This window comes from Euprymna scolopes, chromosome 45 (genome assembly GCF_053919585.1).
Source record: "Euprymna scolopes isolate OS-2025 chromosome 45, ASM5391958v1, whole genome shotgun sequence".
Classification (NCBI taxonomy): domain Eukaryota; kingdom Metazoa; phylum Mollusca; class Cephalopoda; order Sepiida; family Sepiolidae; genus Euprymna; species Euprymna scolopes.
This window is the reverse complement of record NC_136526.1, coordinates 70,585,272-70,601,397: the sequence shown is the minus strand read 5'-3', so window position 1 is coordinate 70,601,397 and position 16,126 is coordinate 70,585,272. Positions and strand designations below refer to the sequence as shown.

At 28.2% G+C, this 16,126-nt stretch overlaps 1 protein-coding gene across 5 annotated transcripts in view; it reads left to right on the top strand.

The window, feature by feature from the left end:
- Positions 1-16,126, top strand: part of LOC145269883 (uncharacterized) — a 122,278-nt gene that overhangs the window by 91,914 nt on the left and 14,238 nt on the right. The window contains exons 19-26 of one of the 5 annotated variants that reach the window (XM_080125628.1): positions 4,999-5,043; positions 5,436-5,480; positions 5,823-5,867; positions 6,311-6,355; positions 6,690-6,734; positions 7,263-7,307; positions 8,918-8,962; positions 9,949-9,993. In XM_080125628.1, the coding sequence (XP_079981754.1) occupies positions 4,999-5,043; positions 5,436-5,480; positions 5,823-5,867; positions 6,311-6,355; positions 6,690-6,734; positions 7,263-7,307; positions 8,918-8,962; positions 9,949-9,993 (360 nt within the window). The remainder of the gene's footprint in view (positions 1-4,998; positions 5,044-5,435; positions 5,481-5,822; positions 5,868-6,310; positions 6,356-6,689; positions 6,735-7,262; positions 7,308-8,917; positions 8,963-9,948; positions 9,994-16,126) is intronic. The other 4 variants (XM_080125631.1, XM_080125630.1, XM_080125629.1 and 1 more) reach the window with 4 other exon arrangements.

The following is a 16,126-nucleotide window of genomic DNA, read 5'->3' as shown; positions in this document are numbered from 1 at the left end:
GCTTTAGACTCAGTTTTTGTCTAAATTTATTACGTTGGAAGCAATGGAAAAGGTGATTTCTGTTCGCAATGACAGCAGCCCATTCTTGCGAAAAACACGGCTGGCTGTTAGTTTTGCTGGAATATTTTGGAGTGTATGAAGCGATTACCATTTTTTCAGGTCTGCGCACATTCTTCTTAAACATGGAACGCAGAGGTAGAGCAGATATAAATGTACGGAGGCTATCCTAGTCAGCCAAAGAGTATCGATATTCTGTAAGATGGAGAGTACGTCTGAGGACTTATTACATTTCGTTTTTATTTTAACTGATACCACCGAGTGGTCGGAAGATCCCCGTGGAGACAAAACGGAAGATGAAAATAGCTCAGGACAAGTTGTGAGAAAAAGGGCTGGAAGACTTGAATACTGACCGGCAGTGTCGGCACACTGGTGGCTTCGCTAACAATCCAAATGAGGTCAAAAGCAATGGTATGATCGTGACAGAAACTGTCTCTCATCATCTGTCTTGTTTGTTGGTTATCCATTCCACATTGTTAACATTAAAAGTTTCCACAAATGTTAAAAGAAAATAAACAAGAAATTGTGAAAGAAGAGATAAACGTTAAAATAAATTAAACAAAAAAATATGTTAAACGAAAATAAACAAAAAATTGTAAAAAAGATAAATGTTTTAAGGTAAACAAAAAATCGTGACAAAAAGATAAATGTTACAAGAAAGTAAAAAGAAAACCGATAAACATTGAATAAATGTTAACAAAAAAATTACAAAAAAATATTTAAAGAAAATAAAAGAGAAATTGTGAAACGAAAAAAGAAAACAATAAAATGTGAAATAGAGACAAATATTAAAAGAAAGTAAACAAAACATTGTATAAAATACATAAATGTCTAAATTTAATGAGATAAAAATTGTGCAAATAGATAAATGTTAACAAAATGTAAACAGAAATTTGTGAAAAAAAGAGAAAATTGTTAAAAGAAAGGAAACAAAAACTTTTGAAAAAGACAAGTGATTAAAAAATGTGAAAAAAGATAAATCTTGAAAAAGACAAGTGATTAAAAATGTGAAAAAAGATAAATCTTGAAAAAGACAAGTGATTAAAAATGTGAAAAAAGATAAATTTTGAAAAAGACAAGTGATTAAAAAATGTGAAAAAAGATAAATCTTGAAAAAGACAAGTGATTAAAAATGTGAAAAAAGATAAATTTTGAAAAAGACAAGTGATTAAAAAATGTGAAAAAAGATAAATCTTGAAAAAGACAAGTGATTAAAAATGTGAAAAAAGATAAATTTTGAAAAAGACAAGTGATTAAAAAATGTGAAAAAAGATAAATCTTGAAAAAGACAAGTGATTAAAAATGTGAAAAAAGATAAATTTTGAAAAAGACAAGTGATTAAAAAATGTGAAAAAAGATAAATCTTGAAAAAGACAAGTGATTAAAAATGTGAAAAAAGATAAATTTTGAAAAAGACAAGTGATTAAAAAATGTGAAAAAAGATAAATCTTGAAAAAGACAAGTGATTAAAAATGTGAAAAAAGATAAATTTTGAAAAAGACAAGTGATTAAAAAATGTGAAAAAAGATAAATCTTGAAAAAGACAAGTGATTAAAAATGTGAAAAAAGATAAATCTTGAAAAAGACAAGTGATTAAAAAATGTGAAAAAAGATAAATCTTGAAAAAGACAAGTGATTAAAAATGTGAAAAAAGATAAATTTTGAAAAAGACAAGTGATTAAAAAATGTGAAAAAAGATAAATCTTGAAAAAGACAAGTGATTAAAAATGTGAAAAAAGATAAATTTTGAAAAAGACAAGTGATTAAAAAATGTGAAAAAAGATAAATCTTGAAAAAGACAAGTGATTAAAAATGTGAAAAAAGATAAATTTTGAAAAAGACAAGTGATTAAAAAATGTGAAAAAAGATAAATCTTGAAAAAGACAAGTGATTAAAAATGTGAAAAAAGATAAATCTTGAAAAAGACAAGTGATTAAAAAATGTGAAAAAAGATAAATCTTGAAAAAGACAAGTGATTAAAAATGTGAAAAAAGATAAATTTTGAAAAAGACAAGTGATTAAAAAATGTGAAAAAAGATAATTTTTGAAAAAGACAAGTGATTAAAAAATGTGAAAAAAGATAAATTTTGAAAAAGACAAGTGATTTAAAATGTGAAAAAAGATAAATGTTAAGAGAAAATAACTTAAAAATATGAAAAACACACAATTATTAAAAGAAAGTAAACAAAAAATTGCAAAGCAAATAAATGTTTAAATTTAATGAATTCAATTTTGCAAAATAGATAAATGTTAAAAAGTAAGTAGAAATTGTGAAGAACAGACAAATGTCGAACTAAATGAAACAAGAAATTGTAAAAAATACAAATGCTGAAAGAAAGTAAACAAGAAAATGTTAAATTTTAAAAGAAATTAAACCAAAAATTTTGAAGAAAATAAATTTTAACAGAAAGTAAACCAAAAATTATGATAAAGAGAAAAAAATTAAATCAACGTAAAAAAAATTGTAAAAAAGATAAAAATGTTGAAAGACATTAAAAAAAGAGATTGTAAGCAAGAGATTAATGTAAACCGAAAGTAAAAAAGAAATTGTGAAAAAACTGTTAAAAGAAAGTAAAAAAAACATTGTTAAAAAGAAATATTTCTTGAAACGAAGTAAACAAGAAGTTTAAAAAATGAAAAAACGTTAAAAGAAAAAAAAAAGGTTAAAAGAGACAAAAGTTAAATGAATTTTTTTAAGTTTAAAAAAAAGGAAATACGTTAAAAGAATGTAAAAGGAAATTTGTGAAAAAGAGATAATTGTTAAAAGAAATAGTTTCGGTCGATATAACCATCGACCTTCTCCAGATGTATCTTGTCGAACTCGGAAATGTTTCTATCGAACTCGGGAATTTAGAACGGGATTTCGAGCGGAACCTTTTATTTACTTCACGTGCTCTTGTTTCGTCAGCCATGACTGGATAGAAGTCCTAAGTAATTCGCAAATGTATATTTCGCTCGCCCACACTGAGGATTGAACCTTCAGAAGAATATCACTTTTACAATTGATTTTTCCCACTACTCTAACCACTGCGCCACGAATCCAATACAATTACCAATTACTTAGGACTTCTATCCACGTATGGCTGACGAAACAAGAGCATGCTACTCCCGTGAAGTAAATAAAGGATTCAGCTTGAAATTCCGTCCAAATTCCCGAGTTCGACAGAAACATTCCCGAGTTCGACAAGATACCGTTGAAGAAGATCGGTGGGTATATCGACCGAAACGTTATGAAAATCGCACTCAAGATGAGAGCAGTAGTCCGATGAAAAATAATTTTACAAAAAGGTAGGTTCTTTAATTTTTTTTTTTTTTTATTAATCATATTTCTATTTCACGTATTTATTTTTCTTTTCATTAAAAATATTTGTTCTAATTTCGTCTTTTTCTTTCAAAACTTCTTTCTAAATGAAGCAACAGAAACAGATTATAATAGATTTCAACACGTAAACGGAAAGACAATTTTAATCGCATAAATTTGATAAAAGTATTTTTATGGAGATTTTTTCCACCAAACCTTATAGAAAATTGCATTCAATCATCGGAAAACTATGATACATTGTTAATTCGGAAGCAGATGATCATTTATATGAAAACGTGATCCCACCATTTTAAAATCTAAAATATATTTATTTGTATTTTATTTTTTTTATAATTCTTCTATTTTAAGTAATTACGTGAAATAGAATAAAAATAAAAAATATAAAATTTTTCTTTGATTAAAATATTTTTTAATTTCGTCTTTTTCTTAAAAAGATTTCTTCCTAGATAAAGCAACACGAACAGATAATGATGAATCTGAACACGTAAACGGTCAGACAAATCCCTATAAATCCACATAAATTTCAGAACAGTATTTTTTTGTTTGTTTTTCACCAAACTTTTCAGAAAAATCATCTTAAAACTATGGTACGATGTCTATTCGGAAACAGGTGATAATTTATACGAAAACGTGATCCCACCATTAAAAGTCTAAAATATAATTGTTGTTATTTTTAAATAGAAATAAAGGAAAGTTTTTGTTCTTTTTTTATTATTATTTTTCTTTTCATTAAAAATATTTTTTCTAATTTCGTATTTTTCTTTGTACAACTTCTTTCTAAATAAAGCAACAGAAGGAGATAATGATAAGTCTCAACACGCAAAAGGAAAGTCAAATCCTAATTTTTATCGCATAAATTTGAAAGAAGTATTTTATGTAGATTTTTCCATTAAACCTTTAATAAAATTACATCTAATATTCTGAAAATTATAGTACGATGTTAATTCGGAAGCAGGTGATTATTTATATGAAAAAGTAATCCGAACATTCAAAATCTAAAATATATTCATTATTTTATTTTCATTTATCGTCAACATTTTTTTGGCTGTTGACATGTAATAAAACATTTTAAACGGAAAGAGGTTTCTAGTTTTTGCAATTTTTCACTTCTTCTAATTAAAGATCTGACTTAATTTCACGAGTCAACTCATGATACACCAAACTTTTCCAAAAAATTACATTTAATCATCTAAAAACTATACTACGATGTTGATTCGAAATCAGGTGATCATTTATATGAAAACGTGATTCTAACATTTAAAATCAAAAATACATTTATTTTTATTTTATTTCTATTTATTGTCAACATTTTAAGGCTGTTTACATGTAATAAAATATATTAAAGGGATATACGTAAAAACAGAAAAGAATAGCAAAGGCAAGATTAAGGGGAGCAAGAAAGAGAAAGGATGGGTACAAGAGTGACTGTGAAAGTAAGTTTGAAGTTTACAGAAAAAAAAACAGGTAAAAAAAGTAAATAAAAAAGGGAGTTTTTTGTTTTCTTGTTCTTTTTTATTATTCGTATTTTTTTTTCATAATCTTTCTATTTTATGTAATTATTTTCTTTCATTAAAAATGTTTTTTTAATTTCGTCTTTTTCTTTCAAAACTTCTTTCTAGATGAAGCAACAGAAGCAGATAATAATAGATCTCAACACGTAAAAGGTAAGACAATTTTAATCGCATAAATTTGGGAAAGTATTTTAATTTAGATTTTTTCTACCAAACTTTTATTGTTATTTTATTTCCATTTATTGTCAACATTTTAAGTCTGTTTACATTTAATAAAATATATTAAAAAGAGAGCAAGAGATCAAAAAAAGAGGAAAAAAAACAAAATGATGAGAGAGAGAGAGCAGGAAAGAGAATAAAAAGGCTAAAGAAGAGATTGTTATATAGAGATTTAAGTTTACAGAGTAAAAGGGGGACGAAGAAGAGGTAAGTTCTTTAATTTCTGGTTCTTTTTATTAATCGTATTTCTATTTTACGTATTTAATTTTGTTTTCGTTAAAAATATTTTCCTAATTTCGTCTGTTTCTTTCAAAACTTCTTTCTAGATGAAGCAACAGAAGCAGATAATAATAAATCTCAACACGTAAAAGGTAAGACAAATCCCCATTTTAATCGCATAAATTTGATGGAAGTATTTTTATTTAGACTTTTTTCCACCAAACTTTTCAAAAAATTATAGTAAACCATCTCAAAACTATGGTACGATGTTGATTTGGAAGCAGGTGATCCCACCATTAAAAATCTAAAAGATATTTGTTGTATAATAAAACATATTAAAAAGAGTGAAATCAGGGCATAGAAAAGGGTGTTTGTATTTTCCTGTTCTTTTTTATTATTTGTATTTTTTCATAATTTTTCTATTTCATGTAATTAATTTTCTTTATTAAAAATATTTTTTAATTTCATCTGTTTCTTTCCAAACTTCTTTCTAGACAATGCAACAGAAGCAGATGATGATGGATCTCCACACATAAATGGTAATTCAAATCACTATTTTAATCGCATAAATTTGATGGAAGCATTTTTATTTAGATATTATTCCACCAAACTTATCAGAAAATTACATTTAATAATCTGAAAATTATAGTACGGTATTATTTCGGAAGCAGGTGATCATTTATACGAAACCGTGATCCCACCATTCAAAATCTAAAAAAATATTTGCTGTACATATTAAAAAGGGAGCGAGAGATCAAAAACAGACAGAAAAAAACAAAGGGGGGGGTGATGAGAGATTGAAGTTTACAGAAAAAACAGGGTGAAAGGGAGACGAAGAAAAGGGAGTCTTTTATTTTCTGATTCTTTTTTTTATTCGTGTTTTTATTGTTTTCATGATTTTTTATTTTACGCAATTATTATTTTTTTTTCATTAAGAATATTTTTCTAATTTCGTTTTTTTTCTTTCAAAACTTCTTTCTAGATAAAGCAATAGAAACAAAGAATAATAAATCTCAACACGTGAACGGTAAGGAAAATCCATATTTTAATCGCATAAATTTAAGAACGGTATTTTTTATTTTATTTTATTTTTTCGCAAAACTTTTCAGAAAGATTACATTTAATCATCTGAAAACTACGGTAGAATGTTAATTTGGAAGCAAATAACCATTTATATGAAAGCGTGATCCCACCATTCAAAGTCTAAAATATTTCATTGCTATTCAATTTATTTTCTTTTTCTTTTTTATTATTCGTATTTTTTATTTTTTTATAATTTTCTATTTTACATAATTTTTTTTCATTTCATTTAAATTATTTTTTTCTAATTTTATCTTTTTCTTTTCCAAACTTCTTTCTAGATAATGAAACGGAAACAGATAATGATGGATCTCAACACGTAAACGGTAAGACAAATCTCTATTTATCGCATAAATTTGTGAAAAGTATTTTTTATTTATATTTTTCGCACCAAGCTTTTCACAAAAATTACATAAAATCATGTCAAAACTATACTACAGTGTTAATTCGTAGAAGGTTATCATTTATATGAAAACGTGATCCCACCATTCAAAGTCTGAAATATTTTTATTGTTATTTTATTTCCATTTATCGTCAATATTTTAAGGCTGTTAACATGTGATAAAACTTATTAAATGACAAGAGGTCAAAAACAGAGGAGAAAAACAAAAAGAGAGTGAAGAAGAGAGAGAGAAGAAAGAGAAAGAAAGAGTGAAATAGAGATGGAGGTTAAATTAAAAAAAAAACACCGTGAAAAAGAAAAGAAAGAAAAGGCAGTTTTTTTTATTTTCTTGTTCTTTTTTATTATTCGTATTTCAATTTTTTCATCATTTTTCTATTTTACGTAATTATTTTTCTTTTCATTTAAAATATTTTTTCCAATTTCGTCTTTTTCTTTTAAAACTTCTTTTTAGATACAGCAACAGAAGCAGATAATTATAAATCTCAACATGTAAACGGTAAGTCAAATTTGTATTTTAATCGCATAAGTTTGAGAAAAGTATTTTTCCCACCAAACTTTTCAGGAAATTACATTTATTATAAATCACTCCTTTAATCGCATAAGCATGAGAAAAGTATTTTAGTAATTAATTTCCCCACCAAACTTTTCAGAAAAATTACATTCAATTATCTTAAACCTATGGTACGATTTTAATTCAGAAGCAGGTGATCAAATTTGTATTTTAATCTCGTAAATTTCAGAAAAATATTTTTCCCATCAAACTTTTCAGAAAAAATAAATTTAACATAAATCCCTCTTTTAATCGCATAAATATGAGAAAAAATTATTTTTGTAATCAATTTTTCCCACCAAACTTTTCAGAACATTACATTCAATTACTTTAAACCTTTGGTACAATGTTAATTCAGAAGCAGGTGCTCATTTATATGAAAATGTGATCCCACTTTTCAAAGTCTAAAATATATTTATTGTTTTTTTTATTTCCATTTTCAACATTTTAAGGTTGTTTAAATGTAACAAAGCATTGCCAAGGCCGCTGCGAAGAAGGTGCTCTCTCTCTCTCTCTCTCTCTCTCTCTCTCTCTCTCTCTCTCTCTCTCTCTCCCGTGTTAGAAAGCTACTTACGCCTGAAAGTATCCTGTACCTCTATAAAGCCACCATTCGCCCATGTATGGAGTACTGTTGTCACATTTGGGCTGATGCATCCGCTACTTGTCTCTCGCTCTTGGAAAGATTTCAAAAGAGAGTCTCCCATCTAATAGGTCCTAAACTGTCACCAAAGCTTCAGCCTCTGTCCCATCGATAAATTTGAGCATCCCTTTCCCTGATCTACACGTACTAGAGATCCCTAGATGTAAAAAAGCCTTCTACTCCAATAGTTTCTTCTCCAGAACAGCTAGACTTTGGAATTCCCTTTTTTTATTATTATTATTCAATCTTCATCCCAAACAAGGCAAGTGCCACTTTGAAGTAGGGGGCTACTATCGGGGACAATTTGCGGGGGCGTTATCAAGGGAAATGAGTAGAAAGATGTTTGTTCACATTACACTTGAACTTCTGCATATCAGTACAGTTGGGAAAGCAGTATCCCGGAAGAGAGTTCCAAAGACTTGCAGTTCTGGGGAAGAAACTACTGGAGTAAAAGGCCTTCTTACAGCTAGGGGTCTCTACTGTGAAGGGGTGGGACTTAGTTGCTTGTCGGGTTTATCGGAGTAGTCACGTTGAGGGGCTACAAGTTCTTGCAGCTCGTCAGAGCAGCCACCATTAAAGTATTTGTAAAACAGACAGAGAGATTCCAGGATTCTGCTTTCCTAGTTGTACTGGCATGCAGAAGTTCAAGTGTAATGTGAACAGACATCTTGCTACTCAACTCCCTTCATAGTGTCCCGGCAACTTATGTCCTCGATAGTAGCCTCTGAGGTGAAAATTGAATTTAAAAAATAGAGAAGGAGCAAAAAACGAAAGAAAGGGGAGTTTTTATTTTCGTTTTCTTTTTTAATATTTGTATTTTTTTATTTTTTCACATTGTTTTATTTTACTTAATTATATTTCTTTTCATTCAAATTTTTTTTCTAATTTTATCTTTTCTTTTAACAATTCTTTTTAGATGAAGCAACAGAAGAAAATAATGATGAATCTCAACACGTAAACGGTAAGACAAAGCCCTATAGTAAGCGCATAAAGTGGAGAAAAATCTTTTTGTTTGTTTGTTTTCCACCAAACTTTTCAGAAAAAATATATTTAATCATCTACGGTACGATGTTGATTCGGAAGCAGGTGATCATTTCTATGATAACGTGATCCCACCATTCAAAGTTTAAAATACATTTGTTGTTATTTTATTTCCATTTTCGTCAGCATTTTAAGGCTGTTTATATGTAACAAAACATATTAAAAAGGAAACAGTCAAAAACAGAGAAGTAAAATAAATGTAATTTAACCCCGTGTAGTTGAAAAAAAAACTGATTTAAATATAAATAAACAATATATAACAATTAATTTATTTATTGCGGACTAGTATCCTCATCTGTTTCTTTGTTGTTGTTTCACGACGTTTCGGCCAACTATTCCTCTGGTCTTCGTCAGGTATTAACCGCGACGGGATAGGAACTCCGAATCTCCTAACTGCATTTTCAGCAATTACTGCCATCCATAGTTGTCGTCTCAATACGTTTTTTTGCCAAGTTTTTTTTTTTATTATTATCATAATTTTTCTATTTTACGTAATTAGTTTTCTTTTCATTAAAAATCTTTTTCTAATTTTATCTTTTTCTTTTAACAATTATTTCTAGATGAAGCAACAGAAGCAGATAATGATAGATCTCAACACGTAAATGCTAAGATAAAGCCCTATAGTAAGCGCATAAATTTGAGAAAAGTCTTTTTTTTTTTTTCTCCACCAAACTTTTCAGAAAGATTATATTCAATCATCTTAAAACTATGCTACGATGTTAATTCGGAAGCAGATGATAATTTATACGAAAATGTGTATTTAACCATTAAAAGTCTAAAATATAATTGTTATTTTTTTTTAAGAGAAATAAAGGGAAGTTTTTGTTCTTTTTTATTATTCGTATTTCTATTTTTCATAAAATTATTTTTCTCGTTTCGTCTTTTTCTTTCCAAACTTCTTTCTAGATGAAGAAACAAAAACAGATAATGATAAATTTCAACACGTAAACGGTAAGACAAATCTCTATTTTATTAAATATAAATAAACAATGTATAACTATTAATTTATTTATTGCGGACTATTATCCTCATCTGTTTCTTAGTTGTTGTTTCACGACGTTTCGGCTAACTATTCCTCTGGCCTTCGTCAGGTCGTAACCCCGACGGGATAGGAACTCCGAATCTCTTAACTGCATTCACAGCAATTACTGCCATCCATAGTTGTTGTCGTCTCAATGCGTTTTTTGTTTGTTTTTTGTTTTTGTTTTGTTTTTGTTTTGTTTTTTTGCCCAAGTAAGCCTCTACCATGGTGAAACGACAACAACTATGGATGGCAGTAATTGATGAGAATGCAGTTATGAGAGTCGGAGTTCCTATCCCGTCGGGGCTACGACCTGACGAAGGCCAGACGAATAGTTGGCCGAAACGTCCTGAAACGACAACTAAGAAACAGATGAGGATAATAGTCCGCAATAAATAAAACTTAATAAATAACAGTCATCTCAATAATAAAATTCCAACTAAATAAAATATATATAATCATACTTATAACCATAGTTACTATTTTAATAGCGCTGTTACATGATAAGGACTGTCCCCTTTTCATGTAAGTAAAAAAAATAGGAAATTAGTTCAATGTAAATATGAAATAGGATAGTCAAGGATTCGAACTTGCGAAGCTAGACTTGGAATTGAGAATTCCAATCATAAGTTAAACACAGAATGTTATTATAAATGGAATGTACAATTAAATTGTTGATTCTGTTAAAATATTTATTAAATACAATTTGGATGGAAAAACTATTCACAATTCTTAGACAGAATGCATAATAAAAATATGGGTTACAAAATTAAACAAGTAGGTTAAATTCCTTTGTAAAACAACAAAGATAATGGGAAATTTCCTGGTCGTCAGAAATGGTTTCAAAACGTGCAAATCGTGCATGTTGGAAACACGTGAGTTGTGGTCACGTTGACCAGACATACGTGTGACGTCAGGGCAGAAATAATTTCTCAATATAGGAGGGTTCGAAGTTAGTTAGGGGAGAAGAGAGAAAAGAATCAGATCAGTCAGATTAGAGAAACAGATGAGATCAGACCGATTCTCCGTTAGAGTCAAGGCACCCTCTGGGAAGCGAGAGGGTTTAGAGATAACCATGTACCACTTTTGAATCCCTGAAATGCAGAATCATGTCTGACCGGTCGAAGAAGAAATAAACGTATCATCATGTGTTTTTATAACTGCCGTCTTGTGTTTTGCCATTCTATCAAAACAAAGGTAAAGTGAAATTATATTAATATGAACTTTGTGTTTATAAAAATGTACAACTGTCAAAACGTAAATGTCAAACGCACTCTCAGTCTATCCATCAAGATATTCAAAAATCTCTTCTAGTTGAATTACAGGCTTGGTGCTCCTGTGGAAATCTGTACCTTGTCTGTCTGGTTATATATAAGAGCTGTATCTCTTTTTACAGCGCTCCTTTGGATTTTTATGATATTTTTTTCTCGGGACTTACTTAAAAAATATTTTTCAAGGAGGAGGGAACGTAGAAACTTGGTTTTATTACTGCTTTTAATGGGGTCCTCTTAATTTTATTTTTTTTACTTATCACTTAAAAACATGTTTTCTCAAAAGGACAATATAATCTCAAAATCTCTTTTTAATTTGAAAATTTTTATCTTACCCTTCAATCACCAACGGGTAAACTAAATAAAAAATAATGACGGAGCGCAGGAGCAGACCGAACTTTTCATTAAGTGAAAAATCGCAGAAAAAAGAAACACAAAATAATAATCGTGGCGGAGACGGGCTGAAAGAGTCAACGTCAAATCGGGATGTAAATCGGTTCTGAAAATGGGTTCGATTTATTAGAACGCTGAATGTGAAACTAAACCCCCTTCCAAATCTTTAAATACTGATTTTTTTTCTCTTTAATCTGGTGGCTTAGTGTCCGATCATCCGCAGAAATAGTTTTAAAAGAGGAAAAGGAAAGAAAACGAAAGATGGTGCTGATTGTTCAGGTGCACCTACATATTTTTTTACAAATATTTCCTTTACCCAAGTTATGTTAACTAAAACTTGATTTTTAAAAGAAATACGTTTTTCACGTCCGAAATTATTTATTTATTCATTTATTTATTTACGATTATTTTATTTGTATTTTCGTTGCAGTTTGGAATCGTTTTCAAAGAAAATAAAAGCTTAAAGCAAATATGTTTTACTAACATAAAAAAAACTACTTGATCAATTTACATATTTAAAAAATGTTTGGGTTTTCTGGACCTAACCCAGCGTAGGTTAAAAAAAATGAAAATCATTTTGTTTGTTTTTTGTTTTTGTTGTTGTTGTTTTTTATTGCTAATACGTTTCAACGGCCTTTAAAGAAAATATAATAGAAGGAAATTTTTTTTATAATTAAAATTTAACATTTTCGCCAGGGGAATTCGTTTTCTATATAAAATTAACGTATATTAAATTTTAATTACGTATTATTTGCACCGGTTGAACGTTTGTTTTCGCGCGTCAGTGCATTCAATTTTTGCGCATTTATACATTAATTCTGTATAATCACTCTTCCATAGCTTACTATAACATAAACTGCCCCAACGAGTCACGGGTAGGCTAGTATTTTTATAATACTAAAACAGATCCAAACCATTGAAAAACATTTATTCTAATTTTTATAAAAACAACTAAAAACGGTGTATTTTATATTTTTAATAAATATAAAGAAATCAATAAATATATTCTATAAAAATAATGCAAACCTTAATTTATTTTTTTTTTAATATACGTAAAAAAAATTACATTATGTACAAAAGTTTCACATTTTTTTCATGCCAATTTATTTTTTATTTTACTACCGTTTTATCTGTTTAGTTACACATGTTTCCGCTATAGAATCGTATTAACGATCCATATATATATATATATATATATATATATATATATATATATATATATATATATATATCAAATTTTAGTAATTCAATAAATTTAAAATTTATCACGTGAAATGCTTAAATTTCAAATCAAAAGATTTTTATTATTTTATGTAAGACAAAGAATCCATTCGAAATAGTATAATTCCTTATCCTATAGGATTTCGATGACTACCATCTCTTCACAGCACCTTATTTGCTAAAGTCAGTGAAACATGGAAAATCACAATCAAAAGTTTTTTTAGCATTTAAATATAGAGTAAGGATATAGAATTACACATCCAATTTGCATAGTAAAATCCGAAGTGAAGGTCTTTGATAGCAGTGAAGTGATGGGATCCAATCTGTATTTTTATTCTGAAGAATATATATATATATATATATATATATATATATATATATATATATACATATATATATATACATATATATATATACATATATATATGCATGTATCAGTTAAATACTGCATCTCTTTTGATTTCATTATATATATATATATATATATATATATATATATATATATATATATATATATATATATATATATACTAGCAAAAGTACCCGTCGTTGACTGGGTTCAAAAACAGCCTACAAAAAATGGACTCTGTTTTATGAAAGTGTGATAGGTTATGAAAAGAAAGGGTTGTAAAAAGATAGCTTCGAATTTAGGGGTATCAAACCAAAGCAAAATATGATGAAAGTAAAAATAAAATAGATAACCCCCATAATTTATTATACCATACCTGTTCACACTGAAACACTTATCACAATATTCTGTGGATCTATATTAAAAAAAACTTGTTAAACTTTGTGACATATTTCCATTCTATGGAGGTCAGGTGCAAACGAACACCCCATAATTTTATTATACCATATTTCTTCAAACCGAAACATAATTATCAAGGTATACTTACGCATATAGATATGAAAAGTCTTTATTAAAGTTTGTGCCTATTCCCATTCTGTGGGGGCCAGGCGAGAATGCAGACCCCACACTTTTATTATACCATCCCTATTTAAGCTAAAACATACTTATCAAAGTATTATTATGTACATCTATATCAAAAACACTTATAAACGTTTTTTTTATTTTTAAATTTTTTTTTCCATACTTTGTGGACCAGGCGTGTACGCAGACCCCACAATTTTAATAAATCAACATTATGCCAGATCAAACATACCCATTCCTGTGTCTCGATACATCTTCTATCATTATATGGGATCAGTTTTTTAAAATCGTCAACCATATAGGAGCCTATTCGTGACCAGACACACACACACACAGACGTTCAGCTTTATATATATATATATATATATATATATATATATATATATATATATATATATATATATATATATATATATATGTATGTATATTGCTCAATCTGAATACCACCTCTCTAGCAGTGTCAAAAATTGCCATTAAGAATGCGCGATAAAAACTTGAATAATTCGACCTCCTATCTTTCCAAGCTTATAACTACTTGTAAAATGTAAGTCAACCCCTAATTTTTTTTCAATTAAAGGGGCAAAGACAAAATCTTTTTAAAAAAATAACAGGTTTAATAGCAAATGATGCAATGTTTGTTTTTTTTTAAATCGATTTTATTTAAAGAAGATTTGTAGAAAATCAACGAAATTTTACTTACTTCGAATATAAAAATATATATGAATTCCAAAAAAATCACTTACCTATAAAAAATACTATTCAATGAGTACTTCCATTCTTCATTGCTAAAGATTTATCAATATTTATATTTTATATGCCATGTCCTTTTTAAATAAAATACTTTTTTAAGCGAGTATTCAAAAATACCGCGACATGAGATGTTTCACAACTGGAATAAAGGGAGACAAACGCCGGCTTTTCTTTAACTTGAGAACTTCGGTGGCATTAAACGCCAGAATTAATCTGCCTTTCTATTGCGTGCTGTAAACAAAAGTTAGTAAATATGGGCAGGTGAATAAAGTAGGTGAAAAATGATCACATTTCACTTATCAGTTTTTACCGTTAAAAAAAACACTCTACCGATTTTTTATTTTTTTTATTCTCTTAAAGAAATACATGAGTTTTTGATTTAATATATTTTATTCCTTCTTTATTGAGTGAATTTTTTTTAATATCTAAAAAAACATTGAATGAAATAGAAAACACTGTCTTAATTGTACGAAATTTTCTGAATAGTATAACAAGATTATAAGGTTTCACTTAAAAAATATTCAAAGTGGTTTTTACAAAAAAAAGGGTTTTAAACTTTGAACTTAACAGGTAAATTTGCAAATAACTGTTCTTTTTTTTGTTGTTTTAAATTAGCTTATTTTATTTGTTGACCTTTTATCTTCAATTTGTGACATATAAATTTGAGGTGAGAAAATAAATTATTTTCATTTTAATAGACATTCCAAAATGGTCGGGGTGAATTAAGACAAACGCTTGTCTAGAATATTATATTCGGTTTATTGGAAAGAGTATACAATTTCACATTGAACTTGAAAATATCGTAATAATTGAACCAATGGAAAAATGTTGATAGATTTTTAAAGTTTAAAAATTGGAAAAGAATTAACTCGTAAAATCCAATTGATTTCATTACGTAAAAAAAATGGCTGGATGAACGCGCGCAGGCACTTTGTAAATACTGTTTTTTTTAATAAAAAAATATTTCTATTATGTTTTAAACAACTTTAATAGTTTATTTTGGAAGTATATTCCATAAAGAAAATAAACAAAAATAAACTTTCAAACGAGAAGTTACGAGTTTTTTTTAATATTTTATTCGCAGTTTTGTGTTAGGGGTGTCAAAAATTCCCAAAAAATTCTGATACACCTACCACCTCTACTGAGTCGGCATTGTTAAATACCAGTGGCAAATGGAGGGGTAGGACATCTGAAAACAATGCCAAGAGAAACGAAGAACAAATACAGCGCCTAGAATGCCCAAATGTAATAGCCAAACTCAACGTTGCTTAACTTCGGTTATCTGACAAGAGCCGGCACAAACAAATTACAATCCAGGGGAGAGAACTTAAACAAAACATACTTTGAATTATTTCCCTTGATAATAACAACTTTTGTTAAAAATTCTTATCAATACGATCCTTATTACACGGGAGGAGGTGGGGCATATGAGAATCCAAATTACTATTAAATAATAATTACTATTAAATAAAAATTACTATTAAATAAAAATTACTA